The 23,945-nt window shown below is 57.9% G+C and overlaps 4 protein-coding genes across 23 annotated transcripts; all 4 read left to right on the plus strand.

Moving 5' to 3' along the window:
* The first annotated feature begins 213 nt into the window (after nucleotides 1–213).
* DPH2 (diphthamide biosynthesis 2) lies at nucleotides 214–4,347 on the plus strand. 7 transcript variants are annotated; one of them, XM_059374460.1, is made up of 6 exons: nucleotides 226–800; nucleotides 1,016–1,128; nucleotides 1,413–1,636; nucleotides 1,836–2,519; nucleotides 2,600–2,776; nucleotides 4,141–4,347. In XM_059374460.1, exons 1-6 carry the CDS (start codon nucleotides 654–656, stop codon nucleotides 4,197–4,199), a joined length of 1,404 nt encoding a protein of 467 aa, XP_059230443.1. In that variant the 5' UTR covers nucleotides 226–653; the 3' UTR covers nucleotides 4,200–4,347. The 7 variants fall into 7 exon arrangements, with proteins under 7 accessions (XP_059230445.1, XP_059230449.1, XP_059230443.1 ...); XM_059374461.1 differs by lacking the exon at nucleotides 4,141–4,347 and adding an exon at nucleotides 2,842–2,954 and having other exon boundaries at nucleotides 227–800; XM_059374459.1 differs by lacking the exon at nucleotides 4,141–4,347 and adding an exon at nucleotides 2,858–3,936 and having other exon boundaries at nucleotides 228–800.
* A 1,515-nt stretch (nucleotides 4,348–5,862) lies between these two features.
* Nucleotides 5,863–9,185, plus strand: ATP6V0B (ATPase H+ transporting V0 subunit b). The gene is made up of 8 exons (XM_059374467.1): nucleotides 5,863–6,052; nucleotides 6,776–6,824; nucleotides 7,056–7,139; nucleotides 7,297–7,374; nucleotides 7,579–7,648; nucleotides 7,758–7,809; nucleotides 8,029–8,219; nucleotides 8,879–9,185. Exons 1-8 carry the CDS (start codon nucleotides 5,986–5,988, stop codon nucleotides 8,903–8,905), a joined length of 618 nt encoding a protein of 205 aa, XP_059230450.1. The 5' UTR covers nucleotides 5,863–5,985; the 3' UTR covers nucleotides 8,906–9,185.
* A 1,042-nt stretch (nucleotides 9,186–10,227) lies between these two features.
* Nucleotides 10,228–20,000, plus strand: B4GALT2 (beta-1,4-galactosyltransferase 2). 4 transcript variants are annotated; one of them, XM_059374471.1, is made up of 7 exons: nucleotides 10,228–10,477; nucleotides 12,035–12,390; nucleotides 12,602–12,837; nucleotides 15,831–16,021; nucleotides 16,176–16,298; nucleotides 16,411–16,515; nucleotides 19,121–20,000. In XM_059374471.1, exons 2-7 carry the CDS (start codon nucleotides 12,087–12,089, stop codon nucleotides 19,269–19,271), a joined length of 1,110 nt encoding a protein of 369 aa, XP_059230454.1. In that variant the 5' UTR covers nucleotides 10,228–10,477; nucleotides 12,035–12,086; the 3' UTR covers nucleotides 19,272–20,000. The 4 variants fall into 4 exon arrangements, with proteins under 4 accessions (XP_059230454.1, XP_059230452.1, XP_059230451.1 ...); XM_059374469.1 differs by having other exon boundaries at nucleotides 10,231–10,371; XM_059374468.1 differs by lacking the exon at nucleotides 10,228–10,477 and adding an exon at nucleotides 10,856–10,960.
* Nucleotides 20,001–20,144: 144 nt separating this feature from the next.
* Nucleotides 20,145–23,933, plus strand: CCDC24 (coiled-coil domain containing 24). 11 transcript variants are annotated; one of them, XM_059374487.1, is made up of 9 exons: nucleotides 20,146–20,573; nucleotides 20,722–20,926; nucleotides 21,136–21,323; nucleotides 21,455–21,571; nucleotides 22,066–22,143; nucleotides 22,633–22,687; nucleotides 23,150–23,219; nucleotides 23,330–23,408; nucleotides 23,492–23,933. In XM_059374487.1, exons 2-9 carry the CDS (start codon nucleotides 20,801–20,803, stop codon nucleotides 23,727–23,729), a joined length of 951 nt encoding a protein of 316 aa, XP_059230470.1. In that variant the 5' UTR covers nucleotides 20,146–20,573; nucleotides 20,722–20,800; the 3' UTR covers nucleotides 23,730–23,933. The 11 variants fall into 11 exon arrangements, with proteins under 11 accessions (XP_059230466.1, XP_059230473.1, XP_059230470.1 ...); XM_059374488.1 differs by having other exon boundaries at nucleotides 20,147–20,573; nucleotides 22,069–22,143; XM_059374489.1 differs by having other exon boundaries at nucleotides 20,147–20,573; nucleotides 21,148–21,323.
* Nucleotides 23,934–23,945: the final 12 nt, after the last annotated feature.

Here is a 23,945-nt window from a genome sequence, read left to right on the forward strand (position 1 = left end):
ATGCAATGCTACTTCCTAGATGATAGAGTGGAATGAAGTGCTTAACAGTGTACCACGATGGGAGCTGCTCAAACGAATATTTTCAGGGGGTTGCTTTTTTTTCCCCTAAGTTTATTTATTTAATCTGTACCCCGTGGGGCTCCAACTCACAACCCTGCGATCAAGAGTCACATGCTCTTCTGACTGAGCCAGCCAGGACCCGGTGGTGGCACTTTTTCCGAGTGCCATTGGCGGTCTGAACAGGAAAAACAGCCGCTGGAGAAGAGGACCAGGGGAACTACAATACCCACAAGGCTCCGCGCCTTCCTCTGCCTCCCAATTGACTTGGGCTCTGGAGCAGATCATTGGTTCTCTGAGGGCGGCCTGGCGAGGATTGGAAGGCGGGAGCAGTGCTAGTTTAAGATTGGCGAAACTACTGCCAGCCCCGCCTTAAAAACCCGGAAGCAATCCCCCACATGCCCTCGTGTAGTGGTGTAGCCGAAAAACGCGAGTTTGGAGGCGTGGAGGGGTGGTCCGAGGGCTACGCACCGACTTCCCAGATTCGCCGCTCTCATTAAATGACTCTGACTTACTGAGGGCTGCTTTTAAGGACGCGGGGCCTGAAGTTGACCGAGGGAGTTCCCCGCTGCTTCCCGCCACCCAAGCAGTGCCTCATGGAGTCTACGTTCAGCAGCCCCGCTGAGGCAGCGCTGCAGCGAGAGGCGGGCTCCCCGGGGCAGCTCACTCCTCCAGAGGACCTGCACCGCGTGTACGAGCTGGAGAGAGTCGCTGAATTTGTCCGTGACCTGGGGTGTCAGCGGGTGAGGGCAGGTTAGGGAGGCGTGGCTCACCTTGGAATGGGTCTCCCAGAAGATCTGGATATGGGGATAGTTTTGTGAGGATTGGGCGGGGGTGGACGGGGGCAGTTGCTCCTCTGGGAGGAGGGGCTTTGAAGGTTAGGCAGGGACCTCTGGACGGTTTTTCTTGAAGAGGGTGGAGGAGAGGCTGTTCCTGACTCTGTGGCTTATACTTACAGGTGGCCTTGCAGTTCCCTGACCAGCTATTGGGAGATGCTGGGGCCGTGGCTGCACGACTGGAGGGGACCACAGGGTCGAAGATGTTCATTCTGGGCGACACGGCCTATGGCAGGTATGAATCTGAGCTTGAGGATTGGGGGCAAGGGTAGGGGCTGGGGAGTAAGTACAGGGTCCGAGGCTCTTGGTGTTTCCCTTCTATGACCGTGTCTGCCCCCAGTGGCTTGTCTCTTTTCTTGATGATGATGCTTCCTCTTATAGCTGCTCCCCTGAGTGACAGTTCTTCATTTATAACATCGTTTACTTCACTGGTGACATTTCAGGCTTCACATTTCCCGTGAAGGGCAGCAGCTGTTTTCCTGATGAGAACTCTTCTCACTAATGGTATCTCCCCTGCAGCTGCTGTGTGGATGTACTGGGTGCTGAACAAGCTGGCGCTCAGGCCCTTGTACATTTTGGCCCTGCCTGCTTAAGCCCTCCAGCCCGCCCACTGCCTGTGGCCTTCGTCCTTGGTCAACGTTCTGTGCAGTTGGAGCTCTGTGCCAAGGCCTTTGAGGCCCAGAACCCAGACGGCAAAGCGCCTGTGGTGCTGCTAAGTGAGCCGGCCTGTGCCCACGCCTTAGGTGAGGGTTTTTGCTGGGGCATGCAAGAAGGGCGGGCCAGCTACTTTGTGCCTTGATAGTCACATTTCAATATACTCCCACAGAGCTCTTGATACGGGCTTGATCCCAGTCTTTGCTTTTGGGTCACATTCAGTCTCCTGGGGATGATGGGGTTCCTCCTTTGGCAGACCCCAACTCTAACACCACCTCCTTCTTCCAGAGGCCTTGGCCACTCTCCTGCGCCCGCGGTACCTGGACCTGCTTGTCTCCAGCCCAGCTCTTCCATTGCCAGTGGGCTCCTGTAGTCCAGAGCCTGAGCCCCTGGAGCGTTTTGGGCGCCGCTTCCCCCTGGCTCCAGGGAGGTGTCTGGAAGAATATGGTGCCTTTTATGTGGGGGGCTCTGCAGCCAGTGCTGACCTTGATCTTGACCCAGACCTGAGCCGGCTGCTCTTGGGCTGGGCACCAGGGCAGCCCTTCTTCACCTGCTGCCCAGATACAGGGCAGACTCAGGATGAAGGTGTCCGGGCTGGGCGGCTAAAGGCACGTAGACACTATCTGGTAGAGAGGGCCAAAGATGCCCGTGTGGTAGGGCTGTTGGCAGGGACACTGGGTGTGGCCCAACACCGTGAGGCACTGGCACACTTGCGGAACCTGGCTCAGGCTGCAGGCAAGCGTAGCTATGTGTTGGCCCTGGGGCGGCCCACACCTCCCAAGCTCGCCAACTTCCCTGAAGTGGATGTCTTTGTGCTGTTGGCCTGCCCTCTTGGTGCTTTAGCTCCACAGCCTTCTGGTGGCTTCTTCCGGCCTGTGTTGGCACCATGTGAGCTGGAAGCTGCCTGCAACCCTTCCTGGCCACCTGCAGGCCTGGCTCCCCACCTCACACATTATGCGGATTTATTGCCTGGTGAGTGCTGGGGTATTGCCTGAGCTGGAAACATGTGGGGCAGGAATTGGGCCAGTATGGATCCTCTTTCTCCCTCCCAGGTTCTCCCTTCCACGTGCCCCTCCCACCACCTGACTCAGAACTGTGGGACACCCCAGATGTGTCCCTCATTACTGGGGAACTCCGACCCCCACCTGTGTGGAAGCCATCAGATGATCCTGGGTGTTTGGCCCTGACCTTGCGGCCCCAGCTAGAGCTGGCTGAGAGCAGCCCTGCAGGTAAGTGTGCCAAGTCTCTGCTCCCAGCTGAACTCTTTCCTCAGATTCTGCCCACTTGGCCTCAGTCCCCTCTCTCTACAGCCTTGTACCTTAGTTCCCGGAGCTGGCAAGGGTTGCAGCCCCGTTTGGGTCAGACACCGGTGACAGGAGCTGTGAGTGGAAGACGAGGGATTGCCATCGCCTACGAGGATGAGGGAAGCAGCTGATACCATCTGACCCAGAGACACAGATGGACTTAAGAATTGCTGCAAAGACCTTTAATGCTCCCTGCATCCGCCTCCTTTGCCAGAATCCTTGAAGGAGCCTGGATTCAGGGAAGGGTGGACAGCCCCTCACCGAGGAAGGGAACCCTGCTCTGTCCCTGTCCTGCCCCTGGCACAAGGCTTAGCATATAGTGACTTGATAAATACCTGTTGGACTGATGGAACTGATTTGGGGCTTTCCTGAAGTCTTACAGGCCCATCTGTCCTCCTGGGAACAGCCCAGGACCTCTGGCCAGTCCCAGTTTCTGATGTGCAATTGAGGGTTTGCCCTTGTCAAAGGTCCTAGATAGTCTAGACCAGGGTTTCCTAACTTTGGTACCATTGACGTTTTGGACCAGATAATTCTTTGCTGTGGGGGGGCTATTCTGTGCACTATAGTACATTTAGCATCGTCTCTGGCTTCTGCCCACCCACTCGATGCCACCAACATACCCAATTGTGGTAACCAAAAATGCCTCCAGACATTGACAGGTGTCTGCTGTAGGGGCAAAACTGTCCCTAGTTGAGAACCACTGGTGTAGACCTGTGTTGTCTGACAAAGTAACCACTAGACACCCATGGCTATTAAACGTGAATTTGAATTACTTAAAATTAAAAATTTCTCAGGGTGCCTGGCTGGCTCAGCTGGAAAAGTGTGCAGCTCTTGATCATGAGTTCAACATGGTGGGTCAACAGATTACTAAAAAAGTTAACTTTAAGAATAAAAAATAAAAACTCCATTTCTCAGTCACACTAGTCACATTTCAATGGTCATTTAGCCACAGGAGAGGACAATGCAGCTATAGGACGTTTCCATTATTTCAGAAGCTTCTGTTGGACAATGCTAGTCTATACTGATTCCTATTTTGTTTTTCACAGGAGATCACAGAAACTTGAATAAACTGGATACTTTTTCTCCTTCTGTTTCTTTTTATTCATCAAACACTATAGGTCCTGAGTGGAGATGTGAACTGTATTTAACTGGATTCCTGTCCTCACAGTGTAGTTAGGAAGAGGGGCAGTTAAATAAGCAATTGCAAGACAGTGAAACTACGTTCAGTGAGGAGGGAAGGCCCTGGGAGCACTTTTTTTTTTTTTTTTAAGATTTTATTTATTTGACAGATAGCACAATTAAGCAGATTGGCAGGCAGAGGGAGAGAGAGAAGCAGGCTCTCTCCTGAGCATGGAGTCCAATGTGGGACACAATCCCAGGACCCTGGAATCATGACCGGAGTCGAAGACAGCCGCTTAACCAACTGAGTCACCCAGGCGTCCCATGGGGCATTTCTTCATTACCAAGTTTGCAGACACTCTTGGCATACTGGCACTGTCCAAGATGTTGAAGAAGCAGGTAAACAGAGATGTGGTCCCTTCTCTCAGGGAGTGCCCAGTCTACTGGTAGAGGCAGATCTGTAAACTGACTGTGGCAGCGGACAAAATGGGCACCAGTTGTGTATTTTACAAATACATATGGAGCACCCACTGTGTGCCAGGCACTGGAAATACAGTAAGTTCAACAGAAACCCTTTCATGGTACTTACATTCTCATGGGGGGTGGAGGAAGAGAGATGGACAAAATACTTAGTATGGAAATGGTGATAGGTACTATGGAGAACTTTAAAGCTGGGAAGAAGCATAAGGAATAGTGGACTGCAGTATTTTTTTTTTAAGATTTTATTTATTTATTTGACAGAGATCACAAGTAGGCAGAGAGGCAGACAGAGAGAGAGAGAGGAGGAAGCAGGCTCCCTGCTGAGCAGAGAGCCTGATGCGGGACTCGATCCCAGGACCCTGAGATCACGACCTGAGCCGAAGGCAGCAGCTTAACCCATAGAGCCACCCAGGTGCCCATGGATTGCAGTATTAAACGAGATGATTAGGGAAGGCCTTTTGAAGAAGGTAAGCAAAGACTGAAAGGAAGTTATGGAGTGAGCCATATGGATAAGTAGACGCAGAGGGAACAAATGCAAGAATGATGTAGTGGGGGTATGGCTGGTATGTTCAAAGAATAGCAAGGAGGCCAGTGCAGTTAATGGGGGAATATTAGATGAGATCAGGTAAGGGGCATGGGAAGCTGTACCAGGAGAGGCCTAGTAGTAGGCCATTACTAGGACTGTGGCTTTTATTCTGAGTGAAAATGGCATTTTATTAAATATTTTATTTGAGAGAGAAAGCACAAGCAGAGGGAGATGGAGTAGCAGACTCTCCTGCTGAGCAGGGAGCCGGATGCAGGGCTCTATCCCAGGACCCCAGGATCATGACCTGAGTCGAAGGTGGATGCTTAACTGAGTAAGCCACCCAGGCACCCCTGAAATGGCATTTTAAACTGAAGAGTGACAAGTTTCATAGGAACCACCAGGATAGCAGGGGAGCCCAGAGCAGGCACATTGCCCTGCCTCTGGGTTAGGGAAGGCTTCCTAGAAGAGTGCTTCCTGGGGACCAATAGATGTTAGCTGGGCAACGAGATGAACATGAAGAAGCGTGCTTCAGGCAGAAAGAAGAGCATAAGCAAAGTTAGCAAGACACCCTTGCTGAACTGGGGAGCACAGCAAGGGAGGAGTTCCATGGAATCAGCACTGGCTTGGAGGCCAAGCTGAGGCGGCCTGTGAGGAGGCTCTGGTGTAAAGCGGGGCCCGTGAGCCCAAGTGGAGCTGACTATAGGGGCTGAGGAAGAGCGGTTTGGAGAGATGAAAGTGACTCGCCCGAGGTCGAGGTACTGAGAACAGCTGGATCTCTTTCTGAAGCGAGGGACTACAACAACCACAATTCTCAGCGCGTTGGCGTCGCCAAAGTTCTGGACGTATAGTGGCGCAGGGTTGGGTGTGGAGTCACGTGGTGCCCGCGCGTCACGTGGGTGAGTCAGGTGACGCTGCGGGGCGGGCGGACAGACTGCGGGGCGCACGGTGGACGCAGGGACGCGGGTTTAGCTGTGGCCCCACAGACCCGAGCCCCGCCGTCGTTGCCGCCATGACGGGGCTAGCGCTGCTCTACTCCGGGGTCTTCGTGGCCTTTTGGGCCTGCATGCTGGTCGTGGGTGAGGCCGGGCCCTGGCGGGCGGGGCCAGCATTCGGGCCCCGCTGGCGGGGCTGGAGCCCAGCGGGAGAAGTGGGGTCCCGGGAATGCTGGGCCCCAGCGTGGGGTCCGTGTCTGGGGCCCCAGGACTTGCCTCAAGGCTGTTGGGGCTTTTGACCCTGACAAAGGAGACCCGGATCTCTAGCCCCTTGAGGAGGGGCGCGGACGGGTGGAGGTGGGGGCCGCGGGAGCCGCTCCGTACTTCTCTGTCACTACCGCCCCTCCCCCATCTCACTGTTGCGATCCCTCGCTCGCTCCAGAGGGGCCTGCTTAGGTCACGAGCCGGCCGTTCCAGTTCCTCTTTTCCTGGTCGTTTTGCCCTCCCCCCCACCCACAGCTTGTTGGGTAAACAGCGGCTCAGATCCAGCTGGTGGGATCCGGTGCGCTCTCCCTTTCTCCAGGGTATTCAGACCTACTGGTAGATGGCCGTGGAGGGTCTTGGTCTGGGAGGTGGTGTCACTGGGAGACTGTAGGTTAGTGAGGGAGTGGCAGAAAATGGAGGCCTGAGCCGAGGAGTCTGAATAGATAGCCGTGCTTTCACATGGAGACCAGCCTGACAAGTCTCCCTTGACTTACCTGTAGGCAGACCTTTGGGGACGTTACAGCTGGGTAGCGACTTCTTGTTTAAGTTGAGAAGTTTCTCTCTAGAGAACCGCCTCTAACCCTTTTTTCCTCACTCCTGCAGGAATTTGCTACACCATTTTTGACTTGGGTTTCCGCTTTGATGTGGCATGGTAAGGGACTGCAGGGAGAGGATTCTCCTAGGTGCTTCTTTGCAGCTTTCCTTCACTGATCTAAGCCCCTACTCCACCCCATCCCCAGGTGCATGGGACATGGACCTTTGGGACATAAGATGTATTTTATCTCAGTGTTCAGGACTAGTGGGCTCGGAGGGTTGGGATATGGATTTTGTGCTCACTTCTCCACCAAGGCTGAAACTGCTTTCCTCCCTGTTTCCACACCAGGTTCCTGACTGAAACTTCCCCCTTCATGTGGTCAAACTTGGGCATTGGTCTAGCTATCTCCCTGTCTGTGGTTGGGGCAGCATGGTGAGTGTTGGGGTGGTGGGACTGGGGAGAGAGGTGAGTCATAGCAGGTGGTGTCAGTGGGTCCTTAGTCATCTTGGGATCTTGGGGGCAGTGACAAGCTTGGGCTCTGCTCATCGGTTTGGGTTTGTTTGTTTTTTTTTTTCCATCTTTCCATTAGGGGCATCTATATTACTGGCTCTTCTATCATTGGAGGAGGGGTGAAGGCTCCCAGGATCAAGACCAAGAATCTGGTCAGGTAAATGTAGGACCTTTGGAGGGTTGCCAGACCATCTGCATTGGGAGCTCCCTGTTTGTTTGACCTGACATGCTGCTTCTGACCAGCCTCCTGATGGGGTGGGAAATCAGTAGGGGAAGTGGTGGCTGGGGACTCTCTGGGGGAGGAAGATTTGTTTCTTTCTCATCTTTTTCTCCTCTCCACCCCCATGCCCACCACTACCAGCATCATCTTCTGTGAGGCTGTGGCCATTTATGGCATCATCATGGCAATTGTGATCAGCAACATGGCTGAGGTATGGAGAACCACGGTGGGGTTGGCATCTATTCCAGTATGTTCTATACAGTGATTAATGATACTGGAGGAGGGAGAGTGGCTTCTGATTACTTCTCTGCCTCCTGCAGCCTTTCAGTGCCACTGACCCTCAGGCCATTGGGCATCGAAACTACCATGCAGGTAGGTGGATATGTGAAGGAAAAAAGCTGGGGCTTTATGTCTGCTTCCCCACTTCTGTGCCCCAGCTTAGACCTATCATTTCAACATTCACTCCCATTTGTTTGGCCTGCTTTGCAGAGTTGGGAGTGGTGACTAGCCCCATGAGTCCATGTTGGGGGCTTGTCTTCCTCTCCCTTTGTGCCTGGCTTGGCCTCAGTACTCTTCCTTCCATCCCCTCAGGCTACTCCATGTTTGGAGCTGGCCTCACAGTAGGCCTCTCTAACCTCTTCTGTGGAGTCTGCGTGGGCATCGTGGGCAGTGGAGCTGCCCTGGCTGATGCACAGAACCCCAGCCTCTTTGTGAAGATTCTCATCGTGGAGATCTTTGGCAGTGCCATTGGCCTCTTTGGCGTCATTGTTGCAATCCTTCAGGTGATGAATTCCCTGGGGAGCCTGTGTCCTTGTCCCCAACCCAGCTTCACTCTCTTTCCATCTGTAACCATAGAACTGAGTGGTTCCCGCCACTTAATTCCCATTTTTCGGTTTTCCCCTTTTGAAGCTTTCCAGTGTGGTATCATTGACTAGTGTAACATTTATTTCCCTACTGCTTTATGTCTATAGGTCTTTCATTGGGGCTTTCTGTTGTATTATTTTTTGGTCTTTATTTGTAGTCTAGCCTGGATTGGGACCTTGTCTGTCAGTCTTGGTGTGTTTGACTTTGGGTCTCAAGGCCTGTGTGTATCTATTCTGTGAGTAGAACAGTATGTCTGAATTGTGTGCATCTTTTCTAACATGGGTACGTGTGGCTGAGGATCAGGTCTGAATGTGAATGTTTAGCTGGGTTGACTCTTGGTAATGGGTCTTGTTCATGTGCCACTCCTCTCTCTGTCCCACAGCCTAACTCTGTGGTTGATTGACTGTCCCTGTTCATTGGTGTTTGTCACAGCATGTCCGTCTTGGTCCCATCATCCATCTGTTGTGGTCTGTCCATCCCACCATGGGTTTGCTAGAGCTGACCTTATGTCATTTGTTATTACTGTCTTACTTATTCCTCTGTCACTGCCTGATTTCTCCTTGTTCTTCTTTTGCAGACCTCCAGAGTGAAGATGGGTGACTAGATTATCTGTTTGGGTGGGGCCGTGTCCCACTCTTATTTATTTGTGGTTTTCCCAGGACAGCTGGAGCTGTCACCCTTGGCCTTTCACGGGGCTTGGTGTTCAGGGCCCTCCCTGCACTTGGCTTCTCGCTGCCCATCAACTTGGAGGCACTACCTGGCTGGAGCCTCGGTGTGGGGAGTGGATTGCTGATGACCGTGTGCAGCTGTGCACCTGTGTCCCGCCTCTTCCCCAACCCGTCTTCCCAGTGTTTGTGAAATAAACGTGGTTTCTGTCTGGGTCAGTGCTGCTCCTGTTGCCCTCCTTTGTTACATTCTTTCATGGGGAGAGGGTAAACCGACCTATTGGCCTCAACATTATGCCAGCTTCTTGGTATCTGTCTCATACACAGTCTCTGCTTTGGACAGAGCTGGTTCCTGGGTGGAGAGGAAGGGTGCTGGCCTGAGGACTCTAGCCTTGAATATCTTTATTGAAAGGAGCAAGGGACACTGGGGTTGAATGGACCCTGATGTTTGTGCAGAGGAGGGGGCTATCCTCCCAGTCCCAGGTCTTCAAGGTTCTGTCTGCTAAGCCCATATGGGCCACATCTATCAGGCTCTACCCTCAGGCATCCCTCACTGTCTATCCCTGTGGAGCCTGGAGCCCATTCGTTTGCCTCTGCATATCCCAGTGCCATCCCCTGCCAGTAACTAATTTGGTCCCTTGTTCCCAGGGCCCCAGCTCCTCCTCCCTCTTCTGTGCAATCTTGTACCAACATCCTGTCATCCTAGAAGCCCCTGCCACACACTTCTCACGCCTTTAAGGGTCCTGCCCAACCAACAACCACCCTCACCCCCACCCCGCGACCGCTAGCAGACCTATAATGCTGTTTCCATCAATGAGAGGACAAATTCCTAACCTCCCTGCTAGAGTCGCCTAACTTCCAGGACCCCTTTTGGCGGAGTTCGCGCTCCAGCCCACACCCACACGCTCCCCAGTCTGGACCCCAAATCCAACCTCTGGGATGAGCCTTACCGATTTCTTCCGACCCTCTCTGGTCCCGTGCCACCTCTGTCCCCTCGCTCCGCCGCGCTTGGCCGCCGGCAGGGGCGGACGGCAGAGGCGCGCGGCGGGTGCGGGCGCGCTGGAGGCGGGGGCCGCGGGGGCGCGCGCGCGGGCGCGCCGGCCGGGCCTGCCCCTCCGAGGCGCCGTAGCGCGGGAGGGAGGCGGCGGCGCTGTGGTCCATCGGTCCGCCGGTCCGTGGGTCTGCCCGGCCGCCCGGCCCCGCCCTGCCCCCCGGGGCGGCTCGGCTCCATGGCCCGCGGCGGCGGCAGGAGGCGGCCCGGGGGCCGCGGGGGCCGCGGGGGCCGCTGACCGGGCGGCGGGAGGCGGCGGGGCCGGGCCATGGGGGACGGAGCCGTCCGCAGCCACGGGAGCCGGGAACCCAGCCCGAGCTGGAGCGGTGCCCCCTGCTGAGCCCCGAGCGCCGGGTGAGAGGGGTGCGCGCGCGGTCCCCAGCCCAGGGCCCCGACATTCCAGACCCAGCCCCGCGAGGAGCGCCCCGAGCGCGGCCCCGCGATCCCCGCCCAGGAGCCGGTGAGAGGCGCCGGCGGCCAGACCCCGGCCTGGCGTTTCCCCTTCCCTCCCCCATCCCTCCCCTTCGGCTCTTCACTCCCCTCCCCTCCTCATCCCCCGCCCCGGGCTCCTCTTGCCCGCCCCCTGCCTGCCTCCCTTATTGTCCTCGCTCGCCCTGGCCTCGTGGCGCGGGGAGACGCTCCACTCCCCCTGCCCCCGGCCCCCCCCCCCCCCCCCCCGCCCCCCCCCCCCCCCCCCCCCCCCCCCCCCCAGACTTCACACCCACCGGGTCCTCACTGCCTCCCCCGCCCCGGGGAGCCACGTGTTCAGGACGGTCTGCCTTTCAGCCCCGCCCTAAGGCGTCTCGCCGACTGGCGGCCAGCCTGACCCAGAACCCCTGCCCCGGAGGGAGGGGTGGGAATGTTTGCACGTGGGGCCGGGCGTCCAAGCTGCCCGGGAACCTGCATGCATGGCTGTGTACGTCGAGGAGCAGCGGCTTTGTTTGTGAGTGTGTGACTCTGCGTTACTGTTACTGATACTGTTACTGTCACTGGGGTGTGTCTGTGACTCCATGTAGTTCTCAGTGTTTGTGAGTGCAGGTGACTTTAGCTGGGACCCACGGTGGCTGTGGTTGTGTGGTGCTATGTATCTCTGAGTGAGACCCAGCCCCCAGAAGTGCTGCTCTGTTGGAACCCCAGCTGGAGCCATGGCCCAAGACCCTTCCCTGGCATGCTGGTCCTGGACGTGTCTCCAGGGCCTAGGCGTTCCTTCTTCCCGGAATCAGAACCAGCAAGTGCTGGGCAGACTCCAGAAAGTTCATCCCAATCCTTGAGGTCTTAAAGGAGGGGTGTCATATGCCCCACTTTGTATATTGAGCTCCCACTCCGGAGGGTAGGGGTCCCATAAACATCTTGTTCATATTTGGGCCTCCTGGATGCTGAGGGCCACTTCCCAGCCTGGTCCTAGTTGGCCTGGCCTACTTGTCACTGGTACCTGTCCAACCACACCACTGCCCACCATGGTCCTGGGAGGACTAACTGAAGTCACGAGTACCAAGGGTTCCTGCATGCTAGGTACTCAGTAAATGGTCGTGCCTCCCCAGACCAGGAGTTCTGCGTTGAGGATGCTGGCCTGTGGGGGTGTCTGTTCTCTGGGGCACAGGTACACAGGGGGGTCTGCAAGTAAATGTGTTTTCATTGGGAGGTATGAACCACTGTGATCAGAGGTCATGTGTTCATGTTTCTGAGGACACACAGGGCTGTGTGTCCAGTCATGCAATACGGGCGTGCACCTGAGTGTGGGAGCATGAGGTTGTGTTTCTGTATATGTGTGGCAGCGAGAATGAGGAACGTGTGTGTCTGTGGGTTAGTACTCAGGTGTGTGAGGCTGTGTGAGCAGTGAGTTGCCAGGGACTGTGTCCATGTGAATGGGAGTCCGCGAGTGTCACAGGATGTGAGCAGGTAATACGCGTATGGATGCGGGTCTGTGAGGGTGAGCAGCAGGCAGGGGCGGGGGCTGGGTAGCCTGGCTCATCTGGCCCTGACCCGCTGGGTCTGTTTCTCTCTTCCCCCTGCTCAGGCCGGCAGCCGGATGCCCGGGCCCACTGGGCGGGCCGGCGGCCGCCTGCGGGATGAGCAGACTGCTGGGGGGGACGCTGGAGCGCGTGTGCAAGGCCGTGCTCCTCCTCTGCCTGCTGCACTTTCTTGTGGCCGTCATCCTCTACTTTGACGTCTACGCCCAGCACCTGGCCTTCTTCAGCCGCTTCAGTGCCCGTGGCCCTGCCCGGGCCCTCCACCCAGCTGCCAGCAGCAGCACCAACTTCTCTCGGCCCAACACCACTGCCCCCAGCTCGGGGCTCCCCGAGTCTCCCAGCGCCCGGCCCGGCCCCACAGCTCCTGTCCTGCCTCCCTGTCCTGAGTCACCGCCGGGCCTTGGTGAGCCTGCAGGGTAGGGCCGGCCTCTAGGGGTGGGCAGAAGACTGGTGTGGTTTGGTTCAGGGAGTGACCCATGGGGGTACAGGGGGTCCGGGTCTGTTGCAAGAGGGCCATTCCGGGGCTTCCCTGGCCTCCCCCTGGGGCTGAGTGAGAGGGCTGGTGTCCCTGGCCTCCGATGGCCAGCTGATTCCTGCCGCCGTCCCGCCTGCAGTGGGCCGACTGCTGATTGAGTTCACCTCGCCCATGCCACTGGAGCGGGTGCAGAGGGAGAACCCAGGCGTGCTCCTGGGCGGCCGCTACGCGCCCCCCGACTGCACGCCGGCCCAGACGGTGGCAGTCATCATCCCCTTCCGGCACCGGGAGCACCACCTGCGCTACTGGCTCCACTACCTGCACCCCATCCTGAGGCGACAGCGGCTGCGCTATGGCGTCTATGTCATCAACCAGGTGTGCTGCCTGGGGCCCCAGGGCTGGGCACCGTGAGCACCTGCGGCTGGGGAGACCCGTGTGCCTCTCAGTGCATGAGTGCGGGCGGGAGCATTCATGGCTTCTCACCTGCCTGTGGTCGTGTGGGGCTCCGTGTACGTGCCTGCTCACGTGGGAGAGTTTGCAGGTGCATGATGGGGAGTGTACACATGAGCATTGGCACACATGCTGATGGCTGTGTGCCTAGCCTCTGCGCAGATGAGCCTCATGGTCTACCTTTGGCGGGCCCCGTGTAGATACCTAGGGTCAGCTGGCTGTGAGGGGCTATGGAGCAGCCCTTGGAGGGGGTGGGTTAGAGCCTGAAAGAGGGATGAAGTCTGTGAGAGGGCCATGGCCACAGCAGAGGCCCCAGGAACTCAGCTCAGGGTCCAAGCCCTGCCCTGGGCCTGGTGAGGCCTGGCTGCTGGGACCCGGGGAGGATCTGATATAGTTCCTCCTTCCTGTACTTGGGATTCCCATACTTGGACTTGGATCCCCATAGACTCCAAGACGACCGTGTGGGATGAGTTGGAGCAGGGGGCTGTGGGGGCACAGAGGGGCCTTGAACAGTAGCCCTGGGGTGAAGTGGTGGTGAAGTGAAGTGGGGTGAAGTTGAGATGGGTCTTGAGGGATGAGTAGGGATCAGTCTGCAGACGTACTGGAGGCCCCAGGTCCCACCCAGAGAGCTGGTCTCGTGTCTTCGGGAACCACTGGTGGAGGTGTGGGGTCCAGCATGTAGGGTGGGTAGCAAAGATGAGCCTGGAATTGCTGGCACAGGCCAAATCCAGAACGGTCTCCAGAGACAAGCGAAGCAGTTGACTTCCAGCCTAAAGGCAGCATGCAACCACTGGATTAAGTGAGGAGTAACATGTACGCTTGCTTCCTGGGAAGATCGCTCTGGTTGCATGTGGGGAATGGGACGGAGGGAGAGGCTGGTGGCAGGGTGACCAGTTGAGAAGGGGTATGACATTCAGCAAAGAGACAGTGCACCTGTGTGTGGGCCAGCAGCAGTGGTGGCTGTGAAGGGAGAGATGTAACACGGTAGAGAGAGAGGAAAGGGAGACGCCAGGACACCTGGAGGGTTCTTCCTGGCCATTTGCTGTATGGGTTAGCTGCGCCTGTGAGTGAGATGGAACGGAGGCTCTGGGCCAGGTCTCAGGGACAGCGTGACCCTGGATTCTTTTTTTGCATGGGATGAGTCTGAGTGCCTGCGTGAAGTACGAAAGGAATGTTCAGCTGGCAGTTGGACCTATGAGTCCTCCCAGCGGTGAGGTCTGAGGTGCAGAGAGGGATCTGGGAGCCACCAGCATGCAGGTGGTCTCTAAACCCAACAACGTCCATCCTGCCTGGGGAGCTCAGGGCATGAGAGAGGAAAGCCAGCATGTAAGGAATGGGTGGAGAAAGGGACAGCACCGCAGACTGGAAGGTTGGGCAGAGAGGTTTGAGGAGTCCCAGGAGAGTGTGGTGTCCCAGAAGCCCAGGAGTAAGTGTCCAGAAGGAAGCATGGCAGCTACGTGAGCACTGCTGGGGGAGGAAGGATATGGACTAAGCAGCGTCCAGTGGATTTAGCAACAAGGTGGGCCCAGCGAGAACCATTTCAGGGGCATGGTGGGGGCGGAAGCAGATTGCAGTGGGTTGAAGACGGAATCAGATTTGACAAAATGGAAATAGCCAATTGGAGGCAACTCTTAAAAAAAAAAAAAAAAAACACTCTAACGAGAAGGGGAGGCAAAGGTAGGGTGGTGGCTGGAGAGGTTTCTTTTTGAGATGGGGTAAAATTGGACATGTTTATGAGCCGTGTGGGAGAAACTCAGGGCTCCTGGCTGGTGAGAAAGGTCAGAAAGGAGAGCCGATGAGCCAGGAGAAAATGCACAATTGCTGCAAGGGCTGGTGGGAGGGAAGGTGCAGGGCCAGGAGAGAGAGCAAGCAGGGCGAGCCGCTCCCACCCTGTGGGGCTCAGGCTGGCTGGTGGGAAGGAGGAGCCATGGTTCCTCCTCTCGCTCTCAAGGGGCCTGCCTAAAGACCCTTCTCCAGGGCCGTGCCCTGCTCCAGCCTAGAGATGGTAGGATGGCACAGGGGGCTCAGCAGTCAGCTCCTTCCATGGGCTCCTCCTTGCTCTGGCTAGAATTGGGAGTGTGGGCATGCATGGCCAGGAACCCAGCCTCAAAGAGGCCTGGCCCCGCAGCCCCGTTGCTCAGGGGACCCCCAGCTCTCTGGGCCATGACTGCCTGTACACCTGTCTTGACGTTTTGCGGGGGAGACTGGGGAATCTCACCAGGTCCTCTCCCGGTCTCAGAGGCTGCCTGGGGGTTTGGATGTGGATCCAGACGAGTCAAAGGGGCTGGATGGTTCAGTCCCTATGGTTTCTTTGTCTTCGACGCTGGTCATTTGGGGCATTCACTGTTCATCTTCTCTTGTGAGTGTGCTCAGCAGGGATGCAGTGGGCTCCGGGCTGCTCTCCTCAAAGGCTCCCACCGGCACAGGGAAGGTGCCTGGCACCCAGGACAGGGCTGCAGGGCATGCTGGGATGAAGGGGTGAAAGAATGAGGAGAACGAGCGCTCTAAGTCCCAGTGTAACCGGACACTCAGTGAAGCTCACAGGATAGAACGAACGATGACGCGGAGGCAGGGGGTGTGATCAGGGATGCCTGTCCACACACCAGCTTGACCGTCAGAGGAGAGCATTCCAGAGCTAACAGCAAGGTCTCGAGGCATTAAAGAGCCTGGAGTATTCCAGGGCTGCTGAGGAATGTATCGCAGCTGGGCCTTGGGATCTGAGGGCAACGGCTGGAGGGGAGTCTGGAGCCAAGTCCTGGAAGGTCTTGGAAGGCAGGACTTAGGGGAGCCATTCAGAGTGGGGTCAGGGGGATGCGGGGAAGTAGGAGCCCCTTGGGGAGCACTCTGGCCAATGGTAAAGTGGCCGGTGCCTGCCAGTCACAGGCCCAGAGCTGACCTGTCCCCTGCACCAACCCCAGCATGGCGAGGACACCTTCAACCGGGCCAAGCTGCTCAACGTAGGCTTCCTGGAGGCACTGAAAGAGGATGCCACCTATGACTGCTTCATCTTCAGTGACGTGGACCTGGTCCCCATGGATGACCGCAACCTGTACCGCTGTGGTGACCAGCCCCGCCACTTTGCCATTGCCATGGACAAGTTCGGTTTCCGGTGAGGGCTCCCTTCTCAGCCGGACCCAGACTCCTGCCCTGACGGTCGGTACTGCACCCAGCGCCCCCTTGCTCCTGGCCCCTCACCCCATCTCCGGCCTTCCCCCTGGAATCCCCTCAGGCCCACAGCTGACTCCTGCCCTTCCGTGCCACAGGCTGCCCTATGCCGGCTACTTCGGAGGTGTGTCAGGCCTGAGTAAAGCCCAGTTTCTGAGAATCAATGGCTTCCCCAACGAGTACTGGGGCTGGGGTGGCGAGGATGACGACATCTTCAACCGGTGAGTCTGGGCGGGGCGGGGAGTAGACTGGGTGCAGCAGGTGCAGCGCAGACCGGGCGAGGCTCCTTGCCCTTCCTGGTGCCTGCTCCAGCCCGTCTGTCCCCATCCCCAGGATCTCCCTGACTGGGATGAAGATCTCGCGCCCAGACATCCGCATAGGCCGCTACCGCATGATCAAGCACGACCGGGACAAGCATAACGAGCCCAACCCGCAGAGGTGACCCCAAGTGCCCCTAATCCCTTACTTCCTGGAAGGGACTTCCCAGTGCCACTGATCCCCAGACGTGATTCCCAAGGCCTCTGACCCCTTGACTCCTGGAGAGGACTCCCATGCCCCTGATCCCTGTTCCCCAACCCCTAGCTCATCCTCACCCCAGACTTCTGTCATCCCTCGCCTAATTCCTAGAGGTGACAACAATGTAAAGGCAGGGTTCAAATCTTCCCTGAGTAGATTACATCCCCGTTGGTGTCCTCACAAACCTCCCTTATGCCAGAGCAGACAAGACAAGAGGTAGCGGGCACCAGGCACAGCTCCCGGGCCTGGGGACCCAATGAAGGTGGCCCGAGCAACATGGGGCAGGGCACGGACAGACAGTGCTGATCCCTCTGAGACGGGAGCAGGCCATTCCGTCCCTGAGGACTTAGCGACATTAGGTGCTGGTGCCAGCCGGGAGAGGCACCTGAGGGCATGTGCAGTGTAGACAAGGGCTTCCTGGCACTGCTCTAACCTGGGGGAGTGGGCAGGGGGAGTCTGGAACCAGTCCCTGCTGGACAGCCCGTAGGAAGTTCACTCTAGTGAGGGAGACAGGCAGCTATGGCCCCGGTGATCAGGGCAAGGTGCTGTCCCGGCAGAAGAGAGAGTGATGGTGGGAGGCTCTCCAGGAGGAGGTGATGGTAAACCAGGGTTTGAAAGATCATATATTCAACAGGTGTTTGTCACACGCCTGCTTGGGCACAGGGCTATATTCACCGGGTTAGTGGAGGAGGCCAGTTTGGAGAAAAGGAATGGTATTTGCAGGAGTCTGGAAATGTGAACGTGCGTGGTATAAGTTAAGAGTCTGGGACTCTGGTATTACAGTCGCTGAGGGCTGGGATGGGCTGTGGGGTCAGTGCTGGGTGTCTGGGGTCTTGGATCCCAGGTTGGGAGTTTCACTTTTGTGCCAGGGGCGATGGGGAGTCATGGGAGGGCTTTAAGCAGGGAAGGATCAGGATCAGATTCAGCTTTGAAAGATCACCTTTTGAGTTTGAAGAAGGTGAAGAAGGGCTGGCAGAGCTGCCGGTGGGCCAGGAAGGAAGCTTGGAGGAATCACGGGGCCTAGGGGGTGTGCTGGGTGTGAGGCTGCCACACGCCTGGATAGAACAGTAGGGATGTTCTGCTCTGAAGCCAGGTGCAAGAGTGGGGAGACAGGCTGCAGCACCAGTGGTGGGCTGGCCTCTGGCAGGAGCATGAAGCACTGGGCGTCCAGGGAGCTGATGGAAAAGCAGTTCAATGAAAAGCAGGGTGGACAGGGACCAGAGGAGAGGGGCTGCAGGGCATCTGAGGGAGAGTGCTAGGTGCTGGGGTAGCTCTGGAGAGGGATGTGAGCTGAGCTCAGAAGGAGCAGGAGGATCAAAACAGTTGCAGTGAAGGTGGGCGGGGAACTCTCAAAGCACATGCCGGGAGCCTTGGTCCTGTTTCGGGTCACCGTGTCCTCATGAATTAGTGATGTCCGCCTTGGGTGAGGAAGTGGCAAGACAGCGAGGCATTTCTGGCTTAAAGAAAGGAACGATTCCATCCACCTAGTGGCTTTTGCCTCAAATCTAGTTTCCCTGGATTCTTCTTTCGCTCACCCTGTGTGTCTAAACCGTCAGTAGGTTGTACCTGTGCCCCTCCCAAAACATCTCTGAGCTCCTCCGCTTTTCCCTTCACCCCCTCTGCCCCAGCACCGCCTCTGTCCTCTTGTCTGGACTCCTGCAGTCGCTTCTCACTAGTTTCCCTGTTTCCCCCTCGTCCTTCTATTGTTCCTGTCCTCTGGCCCTCCCCACTTGCCTCCCACTGGGCTAAAAATCCCTGTCTTCTCACTCCTAGAATAAAAAAACCTGCAACCTATGACTTCCAGAGCCCTATCCCTACACGCTCCAGCCTCCAAGCTGTTCTTACGCCCTTGGCCCATTAAACTCGAACCGCTGGCTGTGCAAATTCTCATTTCCAGTTTAGGGTCAGCATGTGCTTACCTCTGCCTGGAATGCCCTTCCCCCTGCTGTCAGCTTTGGTGTCATGTGCTTACGCCTCCCAGGGCAGCCATCTTGGTCTCTCTGCCCTGTCTCCCCCTTAGCATTCTGATGTGCTCCTTGTCTGTTACCTGTCTCCCCTAGGGGAACAGACTTGCCATTAGAGGAAGGACTTACTGTCCTGTTCCTGACTGTGTCCCTGGTACTTAAGAGCAGAACCTGGTACTTGGGGACTGCTCAGTGAGTAAGTGGTAAGGGACAGAGAGATAGCAAAGAGAAGAGGGGCTTGGGGAGTACAGATGATGACTGACACAGGACCCCTTGCATTTGAGGTGCCTGTTGGATGCCTGTGTCTGGGTCTAAGGCTTAGGAGAAAGGCTGAGATCAGAGAGAGATTTGTGAGGGTGTCACAGTTCTGGACTCAAGGGGATAAGATCTGTTTTGAAAGCAGATGCCAGAGCAAAAGGGCTCCAAGCAGGTGACGGGCAGATGGTTTGGTGAGAACTGAGCCATCCCTGGAAGAAGCCAGGGTGGCTTGATTCTTAGCCCCAGAGATCCCATATTGGGTTTATTGGGTAGCCCTGATCTGGACCCACTTCTATCCTATCTAGGTTTACGAAGATTCAAAACACGAAGCTGACCATGAAGCGGGATGGCATCGGGTCAGTGCGGTACCAGGTCTTGGAGGTGTCTCGGCAACCACTCTTCACCAATATCACAGTGGACATTGGGCGGCCCCCGTCATGGCCCCCCCGGGGCTGATACTAACGGACAAAGGCTCCCAGTGCCAAGGATTGCCTGCCAGAGGACTGACCTCGATAGCCTGGCTGGCGACTACTCTGTGGGACCCCGCAGGACTGAGACTGTGGGCTCTGTTTTCGGAGGGTCTTCCATAGGCTCCCCCAGCTGCACCTGGAAGTTTCAGAACCTACTTTGGGGGACTTCCAACCTGGGCAAGCCCCTCCAGTGTGGCCCTCTCTGGGGTCAACCCTTCTTCCTGCCCCATCCCTCCCCAGCCCAGTCCTCCCTCACTGTCAGGGTCAGGCCAGCCCCTGCACTGCCTCACCGAGTGGCCTGGGCTAGGCCACTCCACCTCTCTGTGCCTCAGTTTCTCCCCCCTTGAGTCCCCTAGGGCCTGGAAGAGTGGGAGGTACAACTAGGGGGCAGTGTAGCTTCCAGGGGGAATTCTCAGACCTGGGGATCCCCCATGCTCCCAGGGGAGGGGAAACCTTTTTCATTCAACATTGTAGGGGCAAACTCTGGTGCGCCCCCTGCTGAGGAGCAACCCCAGGAGGGGACCAGAGGGGGTGCTGTGGCGCTGCCTGGGATCTTGAGGTTGGGCTTTTGCATGGGGGGCGGGTGGGGCTTAGATCAGTCAGTCTGGTTCCCGCCTCCCTGTCTCAGAGAGAAGGCAGTAGCCCCAGGGCCGGCTCGTTGTTTGTACATTGCACAGAAACTTGTGTGGGTGCTTTAGTAAAAAACGTGAATGGAGCAGCCCCTTTGTCTGCTTGGGGTTAGCGAATCTGGGCCCAGATTCCAGACCGCGTGTGTCTTGTGGGAGGGCACCTGGCCTAACCCGTCTGTCTGGCCCGGGCTGTCCGGGTTCCCCAGGTCCCAGTGGCTCGCGAGACTTAGCCGACTCTGGGAGGAAAGGTTTACCCTACCGCTGCCTCCCGGCCAGGAGAGGCAATGAAGTAATAACGGTCCCAGTGGGCTCCGATTTCTCGGTTCTTCCCACCTGCCCCGAAGCCGAAAGCTGCCGCGAGACGAGCCCAGAGGGCTTGGCGTCGGGAGCCCGGATGGTTCGTACTCACAGACCACCTACCTAGGCGGCGGGTCGGACTCCCGGCTAGCCGGCACCGCCCACCCCACCTGGAATGGCTGGGGGCGGAGCCTGGGTAGCGGCGCGGTTTCCCGGGTGACGGCCGCGCGGAAGGGGCGGGGCTAGAGCCCCGGTTCCCACTTCCCGGCTCCTGGGGGCCGTGACAGGGAACCGTGGCCCCCGAGAGTCAGCCAGAAGCGGGGCAGAAGGGACAGCGCCAGAGACCGGCGGCTCCGGACCGGGTAATTCAGTCGCTGAGACAAGCGGCAGAACAAGGGTGGGGCTTGGGCAGGCCGGGGAGAGCGACGGGCTGGGGGCGTGGCCCGTGAGGCGAGGGGGGTGCGGGGTGCGAGGGGGCCGGGCCCACCCTTGAGGACTGGCCTTCTCCAGGTAACGCGGCCGGGCCACCTGCTCTCCCGCGGGTGCGAGCCCCTGGCCGCTCGTCGGAGGGCGGCAGCGCGGGTGGGCCATGCTCCGGGACTCCCCGTCTCTGTGGGAGCTGGTAGAGGAGCACGTTCCGCTCCCGGAGCGGCCCGAAGTGAAGAGGATTCTGGGGGAGACGACGGTGGACCTGAGCCTGGAGCTACGAGCAGAGGTGGGGAGTGGGCAGATGGGCCACACTCCAGGCCTGTCCCAGGACTCGGGTGATTTACCCCACCTCCTCCGGGTCCCCGGTCCTGCCTGGTATCTCTCGAGATCTTGCCGGATCTCAGCGTCCCCAGCCCTCTTGACTCCGCTATGCCCCTCAGTCCCCCAGCCCCCTTCACTTCCGTCACTTCTCTCCCGAGTCGCAAGGTGTCCCAGCTCTCCTTGCAGGTGGTGATGCTACAGTCACTGCTCCAAGAGGCTCGATCCTCCCAAGCCTCAGACTCCCGCCCCACCTCCGATCCCTCCTCCCTTCTGGCACCACCGCCCCTCCTAAGAGACCTCATGCGCCAAGAACTGAGGCAGCTGCTCCTAGGCCTCCGCCAGAAGGCCATCTGCGAGGGCAGGTGGGAACCTCAGACACAGGCCCTGTGACAGAGCTAAGAGGGGCTAGCTGTGCGCCTGATAAGGGGCCAGGATTGCCTTTGATGGTTCCCTGGAAGGAGCCCTTGAATTACCTTCAGTGCACCTTCTGCAGGGACCAGACCCAGGCTTGGGTCCAGTATAGCCCCAGGGTCCTGCGCTTTGCCTTGGAGGAGCCTAGGTGTGATTTGCCAGAACAGGAGGTATTGCAGATGAGAGCTGGTGAACCCAGGTAAAGTGGTGGTAGAAGAGGAGGGAGCTATTCCTGCTTGGCAGAGGACCCCAGCCAGCTGGTGGGTTCCACTTGGCTCCTTGGAGAAGTTCCTGGCCTGGAGCTGGACCTCCTACAACCATATGTAGGGATCCAAGAGAGCTGGGCTAGAGAGTGCTGGGGACTGCCTGAGATAAAGGAGAAGGAGCATGTTCACAAGTGTATAAGCAGCCACTTATTGCTAGTTCTCACACAAGCCTTTAGAGGAATGATGGCCCCCTTTTACTGACGAGGAACTGAAACTCAGAAGGGATAATCCATTTGCCCAAGTTCATGCACATTGAAGGGTGGCAGAGCCGATTTGCAAACCCAAGCTCCAGAACTCTTCCCCTTTGCGGTCTATTATGTTGCCTTTGTGAGAAAAGACACAGAGCTGTCTAGGAGAAGTGGCATTTGTATCCTGAAGGCCTGGGGTGAGGCAACATGGGGAGAGTGACAGTGACCTCATCTGCCAGCAGCTGTCAGAGGGACCTCAGCATCATCAAGGACCAACTGAATGTGTCCAGTATCGACCAGGTTGCTGGACACCTGCGGTGAGGCCCCTGAGTGCGCATGGTCGGGTGGACACAGGGAGGATGGGGCTGGGACAGGTCTCCAAGTACTGGGACTGGACTGCGGGAGAGGAAAGGGGGGACACACACCTGGTGGGGACCAGGAGAGGAATGCTGACAAGTGGAAAGGGTGGGTTGCTGCAGGGCCACTGTAGAGGAACTGTGGCAGGGTTTTAAGCTGGGGAGGGGCTGTGGTGTGGGGGAGAAGGGAGGCTGGAGGAGGCCCCTGCAGGAATGCAGAAGGGAGGCTGGTGGGCACTGTGAGGTTGGCACAGGGAGGACACCTCCTGTCCTGGCAGAGGCTGGCAGGAGTGGAAGGCTGCAGCCAGTGCCTGGCCCCAGAAAGCAGGGTGGGCTGAGGCAGGAGGTTCTAGTGGTGGGGAGGCTGGAGGTTAGGGGCTGGGTGGAGGGCTTAACTGAGACTGGGTCTCGTGGAGCTGGCTGTGGCTGCCATACTCCCATGTGTCCCAGGAGCCTCCTAGAGGAGGAGTGTCACACCTTGGAGAGGATGATCCCTGTCCTGCAGGTGAGCAGCAGCCTGGGGCCTCCCTGCCCAGAGCCTTTCTGCCGAGTGTAGACACCACGGCCTCTCACCTGGCATGGGAAGGCCATGTGTGTGTGTGTGTCTGTCTGGGTGCACATGTGCATGGAAAGGTGTGTGTGGGTGCTGTGGCCATTTCTCACATGTGCACAGTCCCTATGTTTGTGAATCCAGAAGGTTCTGTTTGAGCCCCTTAGCCCAAGGTCAGCACTTTTAGATTAACTCGCTGAATTGTCCCTTGTCTTTGCCTCCTTCCCTTCCCTAAGTCTGAGTCCAAGCCAGCCACCCCCTCACCAAGAAGGACCTTTCAGGAGAGCTAGTGTCCCCCCCACCCCTATGGGCTGCCTGAGCCTGTTTGGGGGGCCCTGCCATGGGGATCTTGGCCTCTGCACCCTGCCCTGCCCCACCCATGCTTCAGGCCAGGCACTGAGCCAGCTCTCCCGGCAGCGCTGCCTGGAAGAGGAGTACACAGGGGCACCCCAGCCCTCCGAGGCAAGCCTAGAGCCCACCCTGGCAGGTGAGGACTCCAAGGAGGCCCCGGAGCACCCAGCCTCCCACTCCCCACCCCACACTGGTGTATAGCCCAGAGCTGCTGGGCACTGTGTGTCAGAGGCATCTCTCCCGCAGAGCTGAAGGAGCAGAAGGCAGCCATGCGTCGGGAGCTGCAGGCACTTCCCAGGTCCTCCCATGTCTCCTCCAGCCTCAGGTCAACCCCAGCGGTGGCCCTGCCGGACAGGGTGACCAGAAGGTCAGGCCGCTGCTCGCTCACTGCTGCTCTTTCCTCTTCAGGCAGCAGCCCGTGGGATCCTTCAGCCCAGGTCTCAGACCCTGGCCTTGCCCGCTCCGGAAGGCTGGGGTTTGGACAGGGCCTGGCCAGTGCTGCCTGCCTGCCCCGCCTCCCGAGAGCTGCCCCCGCCCCCGACACCTGGCTACCACCTGCCGCTGGGGCCGGAAGCTTCAGGGCAGCCCTGGGGAAAGGCCAGTGTCTACTCCAGCATCCAGCGCTACACCCCAGGCCCCCACCTGAAGGGCTGATCATCAAGTAGGCCTTGGCGTCTGCTGGAACTCACCCCGTCCGCTGCTGCCCACCCCTCAGCTGCTGTGGCCCAGCCTGCTTCAGATCTAGTCTTGGATGGGCCCGAGCCAGGACGCAAGGCTCTCGTCTGTCTGGCCCTTCTTGCCCCACCCCCTCGCTGAGCCCCTGGTGTCTGGTTCTGACCACCAGAGCCTTTGGCCTTTCTTC

Source organism: Mustela nigripes, chromosome 14 (genome assembly GCF_022355385.1).
Source record: "Mustela nigripes isolate SB6536 chromosome 14, MUSNIG.SB6536, whole genome shotgun sequence".
Lineage (NCBI taxonomy): Eukaryota > Metazoa > Chordata > Mammalia > Carnivora > Mustelidae > Mustela > Mustela nigripes.